The sequence below is a fragment of the Myxine glutinosa genome, chromosome 8 (genome assembly GCF_964187855.1).
Source record: "Myxine glutinosa chromosome 8, kmMyxGlut1.1, whole genome shotgun sequence".
Lineage (NCBI taxonomy): Eukaryota > Metazoa > Chordata > Myxini > Myxiniformes > Myxinidae > Myxine > Myxine glutinosa.
In genome coordinates, this window is record NC_136268.1 from 92,040,783 (window position 1) to 92,062,497 (window position 21,715).

At 43.7% G+C, this 21,715-nt stretch overlaps 1 protein-coding gene across 2 annotated transcripts in view; it reads right to left on the bottom strand.

The window, feature by feature from the left end:
- The window catches only part of LOC137432703 (polypeptide N-acetylgalactosaminyltransferase 18-like), a 331,095-nt gene that overhangs the window by 19,943 nt on the left and 289,437 nt on the right, over nt 1-21,715 (bottom strand). For both annotated transcript variants that reach the window (XM_068124832.2, XM_068124831.2), the window contains exon 10: nt 10,767-10,937. In XM_068124832.2, coding sequence (XP_067980933.1) covers nt 10,767-10,937 — 171 coding nt within the window. The remainder of the gene's footprint in view (nt 1-10,766; nt 10,938-21,715) is intronic.

The following is a 21,715-nucleotide window of genomic DNA, read 5'->3' on the forward strand; positions in this document are numbered from 1 at the left end:
CTCGGTCACCTCCTCTGTGACAACCACAGGTGTGCTCTCACTTGCACACCCAACCACGTACCTCACTACCAATTCCAGCGTGCATTCCCATACGCGCTCTACCATTCCAGGTTTGCATCCTTCCATTCCAGGTGTACATCCTCTCTCACCTGCCACAACCAACTCACGCTCCGTGTCACTCTCACTACTTTTACCACCACACTCGGTCGCGCATTCACCCTTACTCTTGCCAGCGCACTCTTTCCTCATGCACCCGTTCGTTACACACCTTTCTCGCGCATCCTCTTGCGCACACTCTCCCGTTACACCCTCCATAACACTCACCACAGGTGTGCACTCTTTCGTTACATCCTCTGTAACACTCACCACCGGTGTGCACTCTTTCATTACATCCTCTGTAGCACTCCCCACTACGCGCTTCCATGTGTTCCCTCGCACACGCGCTACGAGCAACTCACTCTCGACAGCACACTCACTCCTCGGCGCGCACTTTTTCCTCACACACCCCAGAGTCGGACATTCTCGCAGACCTCCTCCTTCGCACTCCGTACCTGTCGCACACTTCACCAACGGCCTCTCACGAACACCCGGATCCAAATCAACCCCCAAGCCGACTGAAGCTTCCCTCACATCATATACATTTCCGAATATATCGCCACTCACCTTGGCACCTCGTCTCCGCACCTCCTCTGCCACCTGCAAACTCTTTATTTGGTTAGCGAGCACACCATCACGATTTGAGCACCGACCTTGTACATACTCCATCACCTCCTCCTTTATCTCTCTCTTAGTCTCCCTCCGTCTCTTCTTAATTTCACTCACCCCTTCTTCCACTTCCTCTAACTTTTGCTTCACCTCTTTTATTTCCCGGTGCGTCTCCTCAATTTCGTCTTCTAAGGCTACCTTGACCGTTTCTATGTGCGTCCTCACCACCCGGTCCTTCGTCTCCATTACTTCTGTCACCTCGTCCAACCTCGTTGTCAGTCCCTCACGTCAGTCCAATCTGACATTCCCTCTTCGTCGCTATCAAGTCATCTTTTAGTTCTTTTTGTGTCACCTTTAACCCTCCTAGTACCACAGTGTTCCTTTGTACCTGCTCCACTAACTCCGTCTGTCCCACCGTCAGCTGTTCCACCTCCTGCATCAGGTCCTCTATTTCCCCTTGTAACCTAGCCGTATTATTCCTCACCTCTTTCTCCATACGCTTCTCACCTCGCTTTACCTCCTCGGGTACCCCCGAGACCTCCTCGCTTACACCTCGTCGTATTTCCTCCTTCATCTCCTCCATCTCTTTTGTAGATGCCGCCCTCATCTGTCCCAATTCATCCCTCTGAGCATCCAGTTTACCTTCCAACCCGATTTTCACCTCCTCTATCTGGTTCCCCATCCGTTTGATTTCCCGGGCGGATTGCTCCCCTACTTCCCGCAATTTGTCGTCCATTGTATTTTCCAACCCCATTAACCCATTCTTCACCTCTTTTATCCTGTTGTCTAACCCCTCAAATTTATTGTCTAACCCCGCAAATTTATTGTCTAACCCCGCAAATTTATTGTCTAACCCCACAAATTTATTGTCTAACCCCGCAAATTTACTTCCCATATTGTTTAACCCGTCTCTTAATTGCTCACTAGTACCCCTCGCTTCGTCCCTCATTGCCCCCATTTGCTCACTGGTACTCCTCGCTTCGTCCCTCATTTGGCCTCCCATCCTGTTTTCCATCCCTTTGAAATTATCGTCTGTTTTTACTATAAAAGCCATCATCTGTTTCATAAACAGGTCCAAATTCATTGGCATCTCGGGCTCGGCTGCTGCGACCACGGGCGCGGCTAAATTTGGTGCCGCAACAACCATGTGTGCGAGGGCGCCATTTTGTGCGCCTGATACCTCCTCAACCACCTCATCATTGCTCTCCTCCATTTCTTCCCTGTGGTCCTGTGTTACCCCTAACCCCTCTTCTAGCTCACCCACCTGCATCCGATCGCCTTGACTAGCCATGGCGCGATTTCAAAGTTCGGGTTTTTCTAAAACAAAACAAATTTCGGCCGCTCGTAATTTTGAGCGCATTAAGCGCGCTTCGGGTCCAATCTCGCTCCCGACACCAATTGTTACGGCCAATTGTACAATTGTGTCCAAAATTTGGGCTAAATAAATTTAGTCCCAGGTTCGAATCCCAACTCCTGACTACCAATTGTTACGGGACCGCGGCGAGGATGTTGTTTGCCGAGCGGATGGCCGCCACGCCCGAACAGTTACCCCGACTAACCCGATTCCTGAACGTTGGCCAAAATCGCGCCACAGATATTCAATAGGGAAAAGACAAAGGCGACACGGATGTGAAGAAGAAGAAGGAGACAAAAAGGTTTGAAATACGATTATTATTTATTACTATTTACAGGATTGAAAGAAACCAAGGAAGAAGGAAAGATAAGAAAATAAAGCAGAAAGAGGGACGGACCAGAAAGACACAGTGAAAATACTAGCTTATCTATTACAGTCTTAATTAACCCAGGGACAGAACAAACAAAGACAGACTCACACGGGGAATTGCAGAGTGGATTGGCTGGAAGGAGGTGGGTGGCTGGAGGGGGAGGAAGGCACGGAGCTGGCTGGAGCTTGATCCCGCACGGGACGTCGGGCTGGACCTCGATGGCCGCCGATGCCACCAATCCTGTCGTGTGCGCGGGGTAACGGGTCGGAGCTGCTTGGTGGAGCCAATGCTGCTGGTGGGGGGTCTGGTGTGACGGGTTCTCTCTCCCTCTCTCACAAACTCCAGGACTCTCTTTTGGCTTGTCTGTGATCTGATCTCCTCCCTCCTCCACTCTCCTGGGGGCGTCTCCCGCGGGTTATATAAGCCTCACCCTTGACCCTTTTGCGAACCTCCCCCAAACGTTCTCTCTCCGCCCTCTAAAGCCAACCCCTCGTTCTGGGTTGGTCGGCAAGGGCTGGTTCACTCCTCCCCTCTATGACGAGGTGGAGACACGCCCTTCTTCCCTGACCTTACCTCGTGGCCAATGGTGGTTTTGGGGCGATTCGAGATAGCCCCAGCCAAAGGGCAGCAATGGCGAATGAATAAAACCGCCCAAATGCAGTTGGCAATTGCAGCAAACCTGGCACTTTGAAGATGCCATGTCGGAGGGATCTACTTTATTTAATGCAGTGCAATGGAGTGTCAATTAATGGAAGACACAGCCTTACACTAATACACATAATAAGGATATAACTACTGAACAGGGATATATGGTGTCCTTCGTGTATGTTTTATGGAATTAACTACGGGAACGCCCTTTGACCTTTATACACAGACTGGAGGCAGAAGGGTCCAGAATAAAGCAATAATAAAAAAAAACACAATAAAAAACACAATCCTCATATCCACAACAATATATATATATATATATATATATATATATATATATATATATATATATATATATATATATATATATATATATATATATATATATATCTATCCAAATATATGTGCAGTTCTCCAGCTTTCAATGAGCGCAAGTAATGACGTCACTGCCATGTACATACGCTCTGCCTGTCAAGCTCTCAAGAGAACCCTCTGACAGAGCAGAATTTAACCGAAAGGGTTTCCCAAAATAACCGAAAGGGTTTTCAGAGTCATAAGTGTATGCAGTACTCACTGCGTTGCCCTGATGAGCCCCCCCCCCCCCCCCAAAAAAGGGCGAAACCAGGTCGGTAACTGTGAGTTTTACATACACTTATGACAGTATCTGAACTAAGATCAAAATTCTGCTCTGTCAGAGGGTTTTCTTGAGAGCTTGACAGGCAGAGCGTATGTACATGGCAGTGACGTCATTACTTGCGCTCATTGAAAGCTGGAGAACTGCACATATATTTGGATTGGTTTGCTCCCGGCTGCATCCAGGGGATTCCATATAATGAGTGGATACCAGAGGTAATGTGCCATGTGGCAGATGGCACTTATCGCTCCCATTAAGGTACAGCATAGCTGGATGGGATACCTTAATGGCGGTTCACCACTGATGGTATGAAATCGAAAAGTGACTGATATATATATATATATATACAGACTTGGCATTTAATATGGAATATCTTTTTTGTGGGGGTGAACTTACTTTTCAAGATGACTTAGAACCAAAAGTTCATTGGAATTATGTTGAAATTATTCTAGATTTTGTTAATGTGACCTTTAAAAGAAACAAAAACCACATTTGACATTTCGAAGCAAATAAATTGATCCTTGAAAGTGATGTAAACTGATATCGAACTCAATTCACGGACAGTACTGTGTTATACTTCTGTACGTTTTCCAGAAGTATCTCTTTATTTTGCACATTAGCCAAAAAAAATTTCAACAAAAACAAAAGCTAAATTATGACTGGGATTACGGACAGTAATATTACAGTTCAGTACTTCGTGTAACCCCCACGAGCATTCAGGAGAGCACGTACACGTCAAGGCATGCTGTTCACAAGATTTGCCAAGGTTTGGACAGGAATCGCTTGCCATGCAGTGACAATAGTCTGCTGCAATTCACGCACAGAGGTAGGCTGCTGGTCCAAGTTGTCGATTTGACGCGTTAATTCTGCCCACAAGTTCTCTATCGGATTCATATCCGGGGACTGGCAGGCCACTCCATATGCTCTACACCACGGTCAGCAAGAAAGTGTTGGATCATGCGAGCACGATGAGGCCGTGCATTGTCATCTTGGAAGACAAAGTTTCCTCGAAAGGCTGCACGAGCTAATGGAAGCAATGTTTCTTCCAGAATGACCCTGTACTTGAACTGGTTCAGGTTTCCATTCAGAATAACCAGGTCAGTTTTGCCCCCTGCATGAAAAGCAGCCCAAACGGTCACCCCACCACCTCCAGCTTGGACCCTTGGCACTATACAATCTTCCTTGTGGGCTTCATGCACTTGTCTGCGCATTCGGACGCGGCCATCTTGACGATAGACCAGAAATCTAGACTCGTCACTGAAGGTCACGTGATTCCAGTGTCCTGGCTGCCATTGGCGGTGCTCTCTGGCCCACTGCAATCGGCGCTGGCTGTGTTGTCTGGTCAGGCGTGGCTTTCTCAGGGGACGCCTGGCACGATAGCCTGCTTGAACCAGTCGTTGGTTGACTAGCCTTCTGGATACAGGCACATTTGTCAGTTGCTGCCACTCAGCCCTAAGCCGATTAGCTGACTTGGTACGGCCATTGCAGACTCACCGGTGCAGCTGGCGATCATCTCTCCTTGTGGTACTGCGTGGACGTCCTGGCCTCGGTATTTGAGTAGGGACACCCCTCTGAGAATTTCGTTTCAGGATCTTTGACACCTGACCTTGAGTGATGCCATACTGCCGAGCAATAGCACGCTGTTTCATGCCAGAATTTCGTAAAACCACCACTCCATGACAAACAGCATTGTCAAGTTGACGGACCATCTCCAGAGGAAGCGGCAATAACTTTTGTAGACGTGCAGCAGTTGTTTTCCACTAATACAGAACGCAACAATCCTTATATACCCGATTGTGAAGCCAATCGTCAAATGTACTTGTCCTTACATTTTTTCACGCCACCTGTGATATTATCCTGTTATTGACTTCTTGCTGCGAAAGACAATCAGTGACATGGTTCTTTCAACAAAGACATCACCGAAGGTTAAAAGAAACTCACCAGATTGATACACTGAGTTCAGAAAGTAAACCCAAGTCAAGAAAAAAAAAAATTCCATATTAAATGCCAAGTCTGTATATATATTTATATATATATATATATATATATATATATGTGTATATATATATATATATATATATATATATATATATATATATATATATATATATATATATATATATATATATATATATATATATATATATATATATATATATATATACCATCAAGCCAGCCATGTTAATCCCACGTTAATCACCTCTTGCAATAATCCATTCTGGTGTTTATCATTTGTCAAGTTGGTCTGAATGGATAAACGCCAGAGGTCATTAACACAATTAGCGGCAGATAGAATAGAAGAACATGAGAGCGAAAGAATTCAGGAATAACTTAGCAATTATATAATAACACCATGCTATCAATCCATTGAAGGGGGATTTGGACAAGCTCTACGGTCTGGACTGATGATGCTTACGGACCATGGTCCGCCTTTGTGGGCGCTTATAAAACGATATAGATTACAGTAGATTACAACACTCCCAGGAGCGGGTGCGGATAACATGCAGATTAATCCATATTCATGGTATTAATTAATCGTATGCTGAAATTAGACATAAAATGTGATTAAATTATAAATGCCCAAGGATGCTCCACAGAATCTGTTAATTAGCCCATCCCTCGTGTGTCTGTCTATCTGTTCAGGACATAACTTTTTTTTAACCATTTGAGCTTTTCTCATCAAATTTTAAGCAAACATTTATTATGAGAACTAGCGTGACTCGGCGCGCTCCACACGCCTCACCACACGTTGTTTCAGATGAATAGGCATCTTTGACCATTTCGGTGTCTTTTGGGTCTTCATGGTGTTTGGGTCTTTGGGGCCATTTGGGTCTTCAGGGTCTTTTGGATCCTCTGGGCCTTTAAGGGTATTTTTGGGTCTTCGGGGTCTTTGGGGTATTCAGGGTCTTTTGGCTCATCTGGGCCTTTAAGGGTCTTTGGGGTATTTTGGTTCTTTGGAGTATTTAAGGGTATTTTGGGTCTTCAGGGTCTTTCGGGTCTTCAGGGTATTTTGGGTCTTTCGGGTATTTTGGGTCTTCCGGGTGTTTTGGGTTTTCGGGATATTTTGGGTCTTGGGGGTGTTTTGGATATTCGGGATGTTTTGGTTCCTCTGGGCCTTTAAGGGTATTTTGAGTCTTTGGGTGTTTTGGGTCTTTGGCGGTATTCGGGGTCTTTTGAGTCTTCGGTGTCATCAGGTTCTTTTGGTTCCTCTTGGTCTTTAAGGGTCTTTGGGGTATTTTGGTTCTTCAGGGTATATAAGGGTCGTTTGGTTCTCAGGGTCTTTAAGGGTCTTCAGGGTGTTTTGGGTTTTCGGTGTAATTTGGGTCTTCAGGGACTTCCGGGTCTTTTGGGTCTTCAGGGTGTTTCGGATTTTCGGGGTCTTTTTGCGTCTTTGGGGTGTTTTGGGTCTTCGGCGTAATTTGGGTCTCCGGGGTGTTTTTGGTCTTTGGGGTGTTTTGGGTCTTCGGGGTGTTTTTGGTCTTTGGGGTGTTTTGGGTCTTTGTGGTATTTTGGGTCTTCAATGTCTTTTGGATCCTCTGGGCCTTTAAGGGTATTTTGGGTCTTTGGGGTGTTTTGGGCCTTCAGGGTCTTTGGGGTTCGTGGTCTTTGGGGCCCTCAGTGTATTTTGTTTTCTTCAGGGACTTTTGGATCTTAAGGGTCTTTTGGTTACTCTGAGCCATTAAGGATATTTTGGGTGTTCGGAGTGTTTTGGGTCTTCAGGGCCATTTGGGTCTTCGGTGTATTTTGAGTCTTCGGGGCCATTTGGGTCTTCAGGATATTTTGGGTCCTCTGGGCTTTTAAGGGTATTTTGGGTCTTTGGGGTGTTGTGGGTCTTTGGGTTATTTGGGGTCTTTGGGTTCTTTGGGGTCTTTGGGGTCTTCAGGGTCTTTGTGGTCTTCAGTGAGTTTCAGGTCTTTAGGCTGTTTTGGGTCTTCAGGGTCTTTTGGGTCTTTGCTGTGTTTTGGGTCTTAGGGGGCTTTTGGGTCTTCTGAGTGGTTTGGGTCTTCGGGGTCTTTTGGGTCTTCGGGGCCATTTGGGTCTTCAGGATATTCTGGGTCCTCTGGGCTTTTAAGGGTATTTTGGGTCTTTGGAGTGTTTTGGGTCTTTGGGTTCTTTGGGGTCTTCAGGGTCTTTGTGGTCTTCATTGTGTTTTGGGTCTTCAGGCTGTTTTGGGTCTTCAGGCTGTTTTGGGTCTTCAGGGTCTTTTGGTTCTTCGCTGTGTTTTGGGTCTTCAGGGTGTTTTGGGTCTTTGGGGGCTTTTGGGTTTTCCGGGTGCATTGGGTCTTCGGGGTCTTTTGGGTCTTCGGGGCCATTTAGGTTTTCAGGGTCTTTTGGACCCTCAGGGTCTTTAAGGGTATTTTGGGTCTTCGGGGCCATTTAGGTTTTCAGGGTCTTTTGGACCCTCAGGGTCTTTATGGGTATTTTGGGTCTTCAGGGATGTTGGTGGTCTTAAGGGTCTTGATGAACTTAAAGGGTGGTCAAAGGTCTGAGGGGTCTCAGCAGTCTAAACGTAATTAAGAGTTCACGGACTGTGTTTTGGGTGTTAATATTATTTGAAGAAGAAGAAGAAGACGTTTTGGTCGCATATAAACATAACCATATACGTTTGCTCTATTATAATATGATGATAATAAGATATGGGGAACACGAATTAATAAATTTCACTTTTTTTGCTGTTTTCGTCAAATTTAGTTTTGAGTACAAAGCGGACGTGGACGGGCTTTGCATTTTGAGATGCTTTCTCGTTCTTCATTTATGATTAAATTAAATTAAACGACTTCCAATTATGACTGTTGCCGGGGTATATATGTTGGAACCCATCTGTGGATCGGTCCCATCGGCCGATGGGTCTGCGCCATCTGCGGATGTGTTGTTCACCTTGAAGGAATGTGTATGCATCAATGGTGGATGAGTATGTTTATTTGAACCTAAAAATAAGCAATTGATGTCATAAATGTTTATAAAGCAGTCCGTGACATGTGGTTTGTCGATAACCGTTTGTCGATAAGATAAAAACAAGATAATATTTTTAGGTTCAAATAAACATACTCATCCACCATTGATGCATACACATTCCTTCAAGGTGAACAACACATCCGCAGATGGCGCAGACCCATCGGCCGATGGGTCTACATTGTCATTTCTCGTGCATCCACAGATGGGTCAGACCCATCGGCCGATGGGACCGATCCACAGATGGGTTCCAACATATAGATTAAGTTTGATCTGAGAATAAATCACATTTTATTAAAGTTGATTTATTGACCTATTTATTGAACTGCTTTCAAGACTCATACCTATGGTGAACTGTCCAATCACACTCTTCCTTCCGTCTGGAGTTTCAGGTAAGCAGTGCACCACCATCTCATGTCATTCCTACCCCCATTATCCCTAACCCTTTTCAGATTAGATGCCACCCCCCCCCCCCTCTTTTATTGTTAGTTAATTCCCTTGCTTGTGCCCAACTGTGGCCCAACTGCCACTGTTGGCCTTACCCTCTGTCAGCATGCTTTTCGGTGAGCTTCAATTTTGTTTTACAAAATATTGTAAACGGACAACGGACAAGCATGAAGTTCGAGGTTTTTCCAATGCTACAAAGAAGTTTTCACGATGTTTTTTTCCGATTGCCATTTTAATACAAGACTGCAGACTTAATGATCATTCTTTGAAGTATGCAGCGTAACGTAATTTTCACTGCTTTTTAATTTGACCAAGTTATGTCCTTAACGAATGTAATCAAAGAACCCCAATTCTTATTAACCTGGGGTCAAATTGATCTAGGTGAGATTTTTTTGTTTTTGTATACAAGATCGAGGCTCGTGTAAGAGCTAACATCAATCACAAAAAGATAAACCGACACATAAAACATATGATAAAGGGAGCAGGAGACAAGATGGGGAGAGAGAGGGAAGCACACAAGTACAACAGTAGAGAACAGGGACATCGGAAGATCTGTGGGAGGGAGAAGGCTTGGGGGGAGGAGGCATGGAAAGGGGGGGGGGAGGTATAAAACACATGGACACTGCCAGAACTTCCAGGAAAGAAGTCGGTATTTCAAAAAAAGTGGATATGGGGGTGAATTAACGGGGGTAGAAGAGATCAAGGTTTTGGATAGGAAGATGGTTTTGGTTTTGGGATGGTTTTGGAAGATAACTTTAAAGCAAATTTTATTAAGGTTTAATGGCAAAAACACTTCAAAAGCTGCGTATGTATTTTGAAAGGTAAACACCCAGAATTGGAAGCACTGTCTGTATATGTTGGGACCTACAGGCCATTCTAAAACAAGTACAAAAAGTTTTAATTAAAACAAAAGCCACGTCGATGTTACACAATGCCTAGATGCAGCTGTGCCTATAACGTCGATGTTATAGGCACAGGACATTCCTATTGATTCGATTACTTGATGTTATTTTTGTGCAAAGTGAAAATATATCTCGGCAATTTCCCGTGTGGCGACGAATTTTTAATATATCTCGGCATTTTCCCGTCTGTTATTTCGGGCGGTGTATGACTGACCATGCCGCGATTTAAAAAATATATATCTCAATGGACTTGAAGTTACAGGCCTTTGAGAATTCATTTCGTTCTATAAAGGGCAACTTTCATGGGATTTTCTTCCCGTTTTTTTTCAACCGAGTCTAAAACTATGTTAGCGACTGTGAAAAATGAAATGATATATCGAATTTGATTTGAAATAAAACTGTGTGAGAGAGGAAGACACCACGGGCCTACAAAACAGGCCTCAAAGCTATGCGAGTTAATAAAATGGTGGATATTTGTTTATATGAAGGCTCTCCCAGAATGGGTGGAGCTATGGTTCCCAGAATGGGTGGAGCTATGGTTCCCAGAATGGGTGGAGCTTTGAGGTTTTGTCTTCTCTGCAAGAACAAGAAGAACAAGAAGAAGAAGAACAACAACAACAGCAGAGGGCACTCTATGAGCAGCGTCTGCGACGCGGCTAAAAACACGAACAGGAGAATACATGATAGATGAAAACCCCGCTTGCGATAGCAGCAGAATGTGTGCGATTAACACTTTATCATTTCCCTGCTTACCTGTGTGAACTGCCAATGACGCTTCAGCCTTTTCATCTTGGCAACGCTGCATTCGACGAGCCGAGGTCGTGGCCCTGCTCCCACTTCCACCAGGCACTTGTTATCGGAGTCCTCGGCAGTTGCACTCAGACCACCGATCCGCAACTCCGATGACTGGGAATAATACACAATCTGGAGGGAAGGATGGTGATGCGCAAAGCTCCATGAGGAGCTTGTATACATGTCATCAGTGGGACAATTAAGGACAATTGGAGACATTAGTGTACCTTTTAGTAGTGGACATCCCCTCCAACAGCTAGCTATTCTCGGCCAATGATCTTGAATTCCAACATATTGGCACATAACTCATAACGTTGTGATTACCAATGTGTTACCTGTTAGCTCTTAATGTTGTAACGGACTCGGTCTCCCTAATAGGTGACGCAAGTCTGCCAGAGGATAAACTCCCAAGACGCCGAGCGGAGGTGAACCGCACGTGCGTGGATAATCTGTGACGATGCGGTTAGGTTGTGATGCTTTAACCGTGCAACTCCTTCAGTGTTTTACGGTTTTACGGAGGAGAATTGATTATACCAGACGACGAGAGCCTGGCTCAAAATTCACAGCAAACAGCTTTAATAAACAACAGGTTTAATAAATAATGGGGATGGTGAGACAGGAAGCAAAAATGGCAGAAAAGAATACACAACCAAATGGCATGCTTAAACTTGCTGTAACAATGCCCCGTTATCTGAATGCTAATCTTAACATGACCACATTCAGTCAGGAGCACAATATCTTTAAGAAAATGGATGAGAGAGAGAGAGAGAGAGTGTGTGTGTGTGTGGGGGGGGGGGGGGAGGGAGGGGGGGTTCTGCATACAAGATCGAGGCTCGTGTAAGAGCTAACATTAATCACAAAAAGACAAACTAACACATAAAACATAAGATAAAGGGAGCGAGAGACAAGATGGAGAGCAGGGACATTGGGAGATCTGTGGGAGGGAGAAGGCTTGGGGGGATGAGGCATGGGAAGGGGGGGGGGAGGGAAAAGAAAAAAAAACACATGGACACTGCTAGGACTTCCAGGAAAGAAGTCGGTATTTCAAAAAAGTGGACCTGGGGTGAATTAATGGGGGTAGAAAAGATAAAGGTTTTGGATGGGGGAAGAAATACGATGGTGGTGAACAGCTGTTGTAAAGACCTGGAGGGAGGAAAAGGGGCGTCAGTAGATCTGTGGAAGGGAGAGGGCTGGGGAAGGAGGGAGTACACAGTATAAAGCAAAAGAACACTACTAGGAAGTTGTTGATCTCTGAGAAGAACTTGGAGATTGAAAGAGGTGGATTTGGGGTGTTTTAACGGGGGTAGAAAAGATCAAGGTTTTGGATGGGGGAAGACAAGATATGGTGGTGAAAAGCTGTTTTAAAGACCTGGAGGGAGGAGGGGGATTGAAGAGAGTGTGAGAGTTTGTCCCAGAGATGGGAGAAAAGATGAATGAAAGAGTAAAGGTGAGTAGAGAGGCTTGATTTTGGCAGTTTCACCAGAAGAGGGATGCTGGCAGATCTTGTGCATCCTGCCGGAATATTTGGGGGGCATAGCACAGACAGAGCAGGGGGAGCAAGGTCGTAGAGGAGTCGGTAGAAGACAGAAAGACAACCAACCTGCCTGCGGTGAGCGAGTGATAGGCCCCCATCACAGGAGATACCGATGATTCTGAATGCTTTGGTTTCAACCACGTGAAGCCAAGCTAGGTGTGAGCCAGGAGCACCACCCCATAGGGGAGAGCAGTATTCCATTGAGCTGTGGATGAAAGCTTTGTATGTGGTTGAGGAGCTCAGAAGTGCCAAGAAAGGACTTTGCACAACGGAGAATGCTTAGTCGGCGACTGGCTTTGGAGGCCAGCTTGGAAATGTGGTTTTCCCAGGAAAGATCATGGATAATGAGACCCAAACGCTTGAGTGACAGAACTTCTTGGCGAGGATTGTTCAGAAAGTAGATAGGAGGGTTTTCCAGACGAGTTTTTTGGAGAGACATAGTGAGAGTGTAAGATTTGTCAGATTTGTCTCAGTGTGTTGCTTGTGTGTGGTCTTTTCTGAAGCACCAAAAGGTGCAATGCAGGCACGGCTTTGGACCCCTTTCTCTCGGTCCGGTCTCGCAGTCGATGGCTGGCATCTTGAGCCGTGTGTTTGATGGCTCGGTGTCCACTCACTGGGGTGGGAGGGATCCTGGCTGTGTGATTGCTGTGAGCGCTCGCTGTCTGGGGGTCCCAGCTGTGTCATGGTAGTTCTGCACATTTACTCTCTCAGGGGTACTGGCTGTATGGCAACGAGGTGATCGTCAAGGCCTTACATATCCTCTTGCAGCGCTTGATACCACACATGTACCCTCCATTTGTAACAGTGTGTTTGAGAGACCCCATGATAACACGTCTGCTACACAAGCCTCAGTCATATGGTGTGAAAAAAGACAAGGAAATTAAAACCCTGCTGGATGGGAGGTAAGAATGGAAAGGAGGGGTTGTAGACAAATCACTTAGCTGATGGACAGCTTTGGAAAATAATCTTTGTGAAGATGAAAAAGAGGAGGAATAAATTATGGTGAAGAAAAAACACACAGGGTACTCTGGATGGAGAAATAAGGAAACTGAAGCGTTTTTAAATGCTTTTAAAGGAATAAGGAAGAAGTGTTTACAATCAATGGAGATTCAGTTTGGAGATATTGAGAAAAGCGAGAAATAGAGTCGAAATACAGGGAGTACAGGAAAAAGGAAATTCAACTAGCATGAGATCATTGCGAAGTAAAATAAATTGTATGTTTTTATTTTTTGAAGTGAGGATGGGAAATAGGATAACGTTGAGGAGGTAGGAAGTACAATGTTTGGATGGAAAATAAAGAAGCAAAACGAGGAACACAAGGACACAATGGACACAAACTTTTCATGGCAGCTGTCCGAGGAGTCGGCCTTAAACAACATGTAAACAAGTTTGACAAATACAGCACAACAAGGTATAATTTAACATGGAAAATTGGACGAAAACACAAACAGCAACACGGGGATGGAAATACAACAGAAAAACACGTGGGATCCAGTTCAGAAAACTTAGCTGTAATTGGGTAGAAGCAGCAGCTGCGGATTCGACCAGCAAGTGGAAAAGATTTTGTTAATCTATCCCGAGCAGCTACTATTCTAAAGATGCCTTTTTGTCCCTCTTTAGTATCAAGACTTTCACACATTTCTTCATGGCCAGGGATCTTTCTGTAACAATCACTTTCTTTACATTCATTTTTCCCTTTTTGTAATGTTTAATAACCATTATTACTCCCACTAGGGAGTAATGCATTCGATCGTGTCCGCGTGTGTGTGTGTTCGTGTGTGTGTGAACAAGATATCCGGAAAAGTTCTGAACGGATTTGGATGAAAGTTGGTGGGATGATTGCCCTTGGGATAAGGAAGAATTGATTAGTTTTTGGTGAAGATCAGGATATTATTCCGGATCCAGGAATTTTTTGAAGGATTGTTTACCATTGGAAGACAGGGCTCTTTTTTTTTTTTTTACATTATCTTCTATATATTCTATATTTAACATTGTGATATGAAAATAGTTTTCATATTTGTTGTAAATGTAGTTTAAACTCGTGGTTATGCATTAGAGCGGTGTATTTTGTTAGCAGCGTCATCTTCATGGTTCTTTTTTTTTTTCTAATAAAGACATATTCTGTCATTTTAGAACCACCAAAGTGTGTATTCGGTTTCCCCGTTTCATAAAATGTATCGTTTGATACGTATAATGCTTTAAAACTGTTTTTTTTTTTTTTTTTTTTTTTTTTTACCTCAGAAGAGATATCAACATTTACCTCAGCGAATGTCAATCGCGGTGTCAGTATTTGATGAACTTATATAAAGACTTAGGTGAGTTATAAGTGTGACCAGCATGTGCACGGGACTCTTCCCAGAAGAATGAGTGGTCGCATTAGCTTGTACGACTTAAAATGAGCGAGTTTTGTTTTGACGTTTGGGCCAGTTTTACATGTTGTATCCCTAAGGAATTAAACGAACGTTTTCCTGGCTTACAATTTTATTTGAAGTCACACATGCCTCAAAATACACTCACCTATATGGAATTGAACGCCGAATCCGAAAATGTAAGTGAAATTGCCTTGTTTTTTTTTTAACATTATCTTCTATATATTCTAAATATATATAATCTATGCAGTGTCTGTCTTGTGTTGTCTTGTCTTGTGTTGTCACTGAACTACTCCCTCAAACTTTTGTGAAATCGTACTATTCCAACTTGACCCACGGCGGGAGTATGCGCTCTACTGAGTGGCGTTCTAGTTTTTTATATAACTAGGACGTGCCCGTACGTGGGTGCCCGTTCCTTGCCAAAAAAAAAAAAAAATATGTCTTCGCCCATGCATGCATGGGCGTGACCATGGGCCCATGGGCGTGCCCGTAAGTGCGTGATGTGACCGTACAATGAATGTATCGTCCCGACGCCGCAGCTCGGATGGCGCTGCAGTTAATCGGGCCTGTATCGGCAGAGTTATTATAAACGTGTACTACAATCGATCGTACCTTACAGCGTCTGCTCGCCACGTTCAGCATCAGTACGTCGTCACTATGACTATCCGTAAGTCCGGAAGTGACGTCCTCATTTGACTGTCCGGAAGGTCGCATATCGCAGTTACGATGAATCGCAAATTAGTTTTAATTAGTTTTAAAACATAGTTTAACGCCAACATAGTTTGCCAACGTGAAATAAATGAATACGCTCTCAAATGTGCCGTCCGAGGCAGAGTCTGTTCGCCACGTTCGGCACACGTGATAGCTCGCTGCTCTCTGATTGGTTGAATCGTTTTTTGGACATAGCTCGGTAACTACTTCTCCGATTAATATGAAACCTTGAAAAGGCACATCCTCGGGTCCCCAGCAATATACCTGGCAAGTTTCAAGTATATCGGACCCGTGGTTGTCGAGAAACAGCGGTCACAGACAAACAGACATACACACAGACATACACACAGACATACACACAGACATACAGAGATTACTGGAATTATAGATAGATGCCACCTGCCACAAAGCCAAAGGCCAATCAAGGTTGGAGCTGCACAAAGGAAAGTATAGATATTCAACAGAAATAAGAAATCTATTTACACTCTTGAACTGGAGTAGGTTAGGCTTGAGAGGATGCAAGATGCACAATGAGCCCCTCATGCCACATTTTGTCAAATGCCTTTGAGATGTCGACCATACTAGCTTCACCACTTTGATCCAAAGCCCTATCAACATGTTCAGTGATTAGAGATAGAACATCACCAGTAGACTATGAATGTCGAAAGCCATACTGGGAATCATTTAGGAGGTTGTGGATTTCCAGATAACCTGAGTTGCAGTTTGATAAGGGATTCAAACACTTTGCTCTTAATGGGTAGAAAGCTATCAGGCCGATAGTTGGAAAGATCTCACTGGAGCCTTTAAAGACAGGGAATACGGAAGCCTATGTCCATCCAGGTGGAAACAGACTTTGAGAGACACAAACTATTAATTTTTGAGAAAACAGAAGACAGTTCTGGTGAATGCATCTGCAAAGCAATTGCATGGATTCAATCTGGTCCAGTAGCTTTTGAGATATCAAGCCCTTGGATAATCTTATCAACTTTCATGGGTGTGATGATAATAGTGGAAACACCGGTGTCAACACGAAAAGGACAAGCAGGGAAAGGGTGTCCATGATCTTCAATGGCGAGTTTGCAACAATATGCTCAGTGAAGAGTTTGACTTTGTTAATAGGAGAAGCAAGCACTTCAGGGCCACTGAATAGGACAGGAATCGATTATGGTTAAGAATGCTGTTATCACTTCTTCAAAAATCTCTGGATTCTAATTGTTGACTTGAGATGGAATCACAAACAGATTCTGCATACTGTCGCTTAGCATTCTCTAATACTCTTTTGCAGTGGTTGCTCACAAGGCGAAACAGGTGACGAGCCTCCCTCGAGCCAATACTATGATACTGATTGAAAACGTGATGGTGATGGGCGATAGCAGTAGAACAAGACAGTGAACCTTGGCTCTGAGTGTGGCTTCACTTGGTAGGTCCGAGAAGGGATAAAGAGGTCCATACCAAGAAGGATCCACTCGGTAACCTCCTTGGCAGCTTCAGGTGGATTGTGACAAAGGAATGAGTTCCAGTGAATATCAGCAAGAAAGGAACGCAAGGCATCCCAATCAGCCTTGCTATATTGGAAGAGAGTTCCATTGCCAGGATGAACAACAGTTAATGGTGAGGAGTACGAAACCGAAACCTCGATGTTGACATGATCAGAATTTCCTAGAGGGGGGAGAATTTTTGTAGTACAATCACCAGGATTTGAGCATAGACACAGATCAACAAGATACCAGATATCCAGTAACTCAATCAGGAATTTGAGTGGTAACTGAAATGATCATGCAACACAGCAAAGTTAAATGCACTAACACCTGGAGCATCTGTTCTGTGAAAGGGGACTACTAACCATTCTTTGCGATAACCAGTAAAGTCTCCAAAGACCATAATATCAACATTTGGATGTCGAGAAGTTACATATCAATACTGTCGGCGATAGCATAAAAAATAGCACAATTGAATGACGATGGAGATCTGGAGATCAATAAAAAATATAAATAGACAACGGAATGCAAAATTAAGTGCTCGGCGAAAGCACATAAACTATTGCGTCATATCCTCAAGGGGGACCTCATGAGCAAGTGGTAGAAAGGCCTTTGCATAATACATAAACCAGGAGAAGGTGGAAAATCAAGTACAGTCACATGAAAAAGTAAGTACACCCCATGTAAAGTTTTGACTTTTTCAACATATTTCAACATACAGCTATTTGATCTTCATTTCAACAATATTGAAAGATAATATAAAGGGTGATATAATATAACAAATATCATGAAACATTTACATTTTGTTGTCCATTGTATAATTTAAATAAACATAAATGCAAATTTCCCATGTGGAAAAAGTAAGTACACCCCGACATTTATCACTACATCAAATACCTAAAATTTGAATCAGCTGCACCAGCTCAGGTGCAAATGATTAGAACCTCGTTAGAGAGGATCTTGGAGGAACCTGTCTTATTTAAACCTCAGACATTTAGTTTGGTTTGCTCTTTGTTGTTGAAGTGTGCGGCGTCACCATGCCTAGATCAAAATAGCTCTCTGAGACCTTCAGAAAGAAGGTTATAGATGCCTACGAGTATGGGAAGGGATTTTAAAAGATCTCCAAACAATTTGAAAACAATCATTCGACTGTGCGGAAGATCATCTACAAGTGGAGAAGATTCCAAACAACTGCCAACTTGTTCAAGCCAGGCCGCCCCAGCAAGTTCAGCCCGAGAGTAGACCGTAAGATGCTGAAAGAAGTCTCTAAGAACCCCAGAATGTCATCACGGGACCTACAGGTAGCTCTTGCCACTGTTGATGTCAAAGTGCATGAGTCTACCATTAGAAAGAGGCTGCACAAGTTTGATCTACATGGGAGGTGTGCCAGGAGGAAACCTTTGCTGTCCAGAAAGAACATAGGGGCAAGACTAAAGTTTGCCAATGAACACCTAGGCAAAGACCAGCACTTCTGGAACAATGTGCTCTGGACAGATGAGTCAAAGGTAGAGCTATTTGGCCACAGTACCAGAAGACATGTTTGGCGAAAACCAAAGACAGCATTTGACCACAAGAACCTGATTCCAACTGTAAAGCATGGTGATGGAAATATTATGGTTTGGGGCAGCTTTGCAGCATCAGGGCCTGGGCAGCTCACCATCATAGAATCCACTATGAATTATTCATTGTACCAGAGGGTGCTTGAGGATAATGTGAGGCCATCTGTTGGAAAGTTGACGCTCAACCGAAGGTGGACCTTGCAACATGACAATGACCCGAAACATACCAGTAAATCCACCAAGGAATGACTGAAAAGAAAGAAATGGAGGGTTCTGGAATGGCCAAGTCAAAGTCCGGATCTAAATCCCATCGAGATGTTGTGGGGGGATTTGAAATGAGCTGTGCATTCAAGAAACCCCTCAAACATCGCACAGCTGAAAGAATTCTGCATGGAGGAGTGGGTAACAATTTCTCCCAGTCGATGTCAGAGACTGGTAGACAGTTATAAGAAACGCCTACTTGAGGTTGTTTCTGCCAAAGGGGCCAATACCACCACAATACCACAAGAGCCAAGGGTGTACTTATTTTTTCCACATGCGAAATTTGCATTTATGTTTATTTAAATTATACAATGGATTACAAAATGTAAATCTTTCATGATATTTGTTATATCATATCACCTTCATCTATCAATATTGTTGAAATGAAGATCAAATAGCTGTATGTTGAAATATGTTGAAAAAGTCAAAACTTGACATGGGGTGTACTTACTTTTCACGTGACTGTATATGGAGGATATAAGCAGGCACGACAAAAGATTCAGAAAACACCTCACTGTGGAGACGAGTTTCACAAAGAGCATGCAGATCAGGAGAGTTAATTTGTGTTACGTTTAGAATTCACATGTTTGGGAAACAGCAGAGACGTCTTTGGGAATGGTCAGAATGGGAGGTACGGTTAGTTTTGGCGGTTGGGACAGGAGTTCAGAGAGATAGCTGTATTTCAGAGGCGTAATTTAGCGTTTACAAGCAGTAAGTCTTCCACCATTACTGCACGTAACAATTTGCAAGAAGAATTGTATGGCAAATAAGTTGCTACAAAAACCCTGATATTTGCATCGCAAACACTTCGTGGCTTGGACTTGAGTAACCATGGTTGAGAGATCCAGATGCATGGTGAGAACACGTTCAAATGGATTGAATAGTCACAGTATTAGAATATACAGTAATATATCCGGAACAAGGAACATTCGTTTAGCAATCTACCTGTCACGTACACGGCCACATTGAGGGACACCAAGAGCCCAAATGAACCCCACCCGTAGCAGAGGCACCCTGATGGCCTCAGGAAAGCAACCGGAAGTATATGCATAGGCCACCATCCATGCATGTCCATGGCAGTACAGCTACCCATAGATCAACCTTTCAATGCATTGCCATCGAATTTGGGATCCTGCCCTATAGAGCGGCCATGATATGTAGCATGTTTTTAACCTGAACTGTTCAGATTGGTCTTTCTAACTTCAGGCTGAGTCGATATAATTACGTGTTCCAATGTGTTTCCATGATTTTCTTGTGAGCAAGCCACAAGCTTTCAAAATCTCAACTGCTTGACTGTTCAGTGGTGATCCCAAAGAAGTTTAAGTACGGTATGTACTCATAATCAGGTGTTCACAGTATCACTTCTTGTTTGCTGGTTACATCTGCCACATAAGGTGGGCGGACCTTATGTTTTCACCCCTGTCTGTCTGTTTGTCTGTCTGTCTGTGAGCATGATACCTCAAAAAAAAGTTGTTTCGGATTCGGATGAAATTTTGTTCACATGTTGGGTTTGTGACAGGGACAAAAATTGATTCGATTTTGGTGAAGACCCAGATCCAGATTCTAGAATTTTTAATTTTTAAGTGATTCTTCACCATGGAGATAAAAGGCTAAAACGATAACTTTTTGAGATATAGCACAATATCTCAAAAAGTTGTGGACAGGTTTTGACAAAACTCGGTGGATGAGTTGGTTAGGTGACAAGAACAAGCCGATTAGATTATGATGAAGATCCGGATCCAGATCCGGCCTATCAGTGGGATACAAAACGTAAATATTCAGCCTGGCAGAGGTACGCACACTACTGAATGACGTTGTAGTTGTTATATTTTTCCCATTGCAGAGCCAACTGCACCAATAAATGTTCACATGTCAATTTTGGCGAGTTGTTTTTATGAATGTGTAATGGTCAGCCTCAGTGATTCATTCATCATCATGCTATTTGTTGACCAGCAGGTTACACTTCCACAAAACTAGCAGTAAATTACAAGCTATATTTAGTCATTCGACATCCATAGTATAATAATTCCTATTACTTGTAGCTACTTTATTTTCAGAAAGCTCGAATCACGAATGTTAACACAAGCTATTTAAATACATGTGGCACGTTTAACACACAGCCGGATGAGCATATAATAATACCTTTTAAACTATTCCAATGAAGGAAATTGGTGTGGAAAGGCAGTGAAGTAAGTGGATTGTAAAAACGGTGGGAATGCCAGATTATTATTATCTTGTCAGCAATCCCAAGTTTAATTTGCTACCCTATTCTAAACTTTGCAAATAGCTCCGGTAGAAACCATTCCAGGCGTCGACACATCGTGTGCTTGCTATTGGGCTGTTTCATCTGGGTTTGATCGCCAATTTGGATCGTACTATTGATGAAGTTCTTCTGGTTAAACTGCCAAAATCAAGACTCTCTGTTCACCTTCACTCTTTCATTCCTCTTTTCTCCCGCATCTGGAACAAACTCCCACACTCTCTTCAATCCCACTCCTCTCTCCAGGTCTCTAAAACAGCTGTTCACCACCATCTCTTATCTTCCCCCTTCCAACAACGAGCTCTTTTTTACCCCCGTTAATTCACCCCAGATCCACTTTTTTGAAATACTGACTTCTTTCCTTGAAGTCCTTGCAGTGTCTGTGTTTTATACATCTCCCACCCCCCACTCCCTTCCCATGCCTCCTCCCCCCAAGTCCTCTCCCTCCCACATATCTCCCGATGTCCCTGTTCTCTACTGTTGTACTTGTGTGCTTCCCTCTCTCTCTCTCCCGCCATATTGTCTCCTGCTCACTTCATTATATGTTTTATGTGTCCGTTTGTTTGTTTGTGATTAATATTACCTCTTACACGAGCCTGAGAGGATCTGAGAGCCTGGTCTGAGAGGGTCATTAACCAGTGTGGCAGCTACATTCAAATGTAAGGTGTGCACAGAGGGAGCTGCAGATGGAGGAAATGTTGAGTTGGATCTTGGAGACTGCGTGAAGCTGGAAGGTGT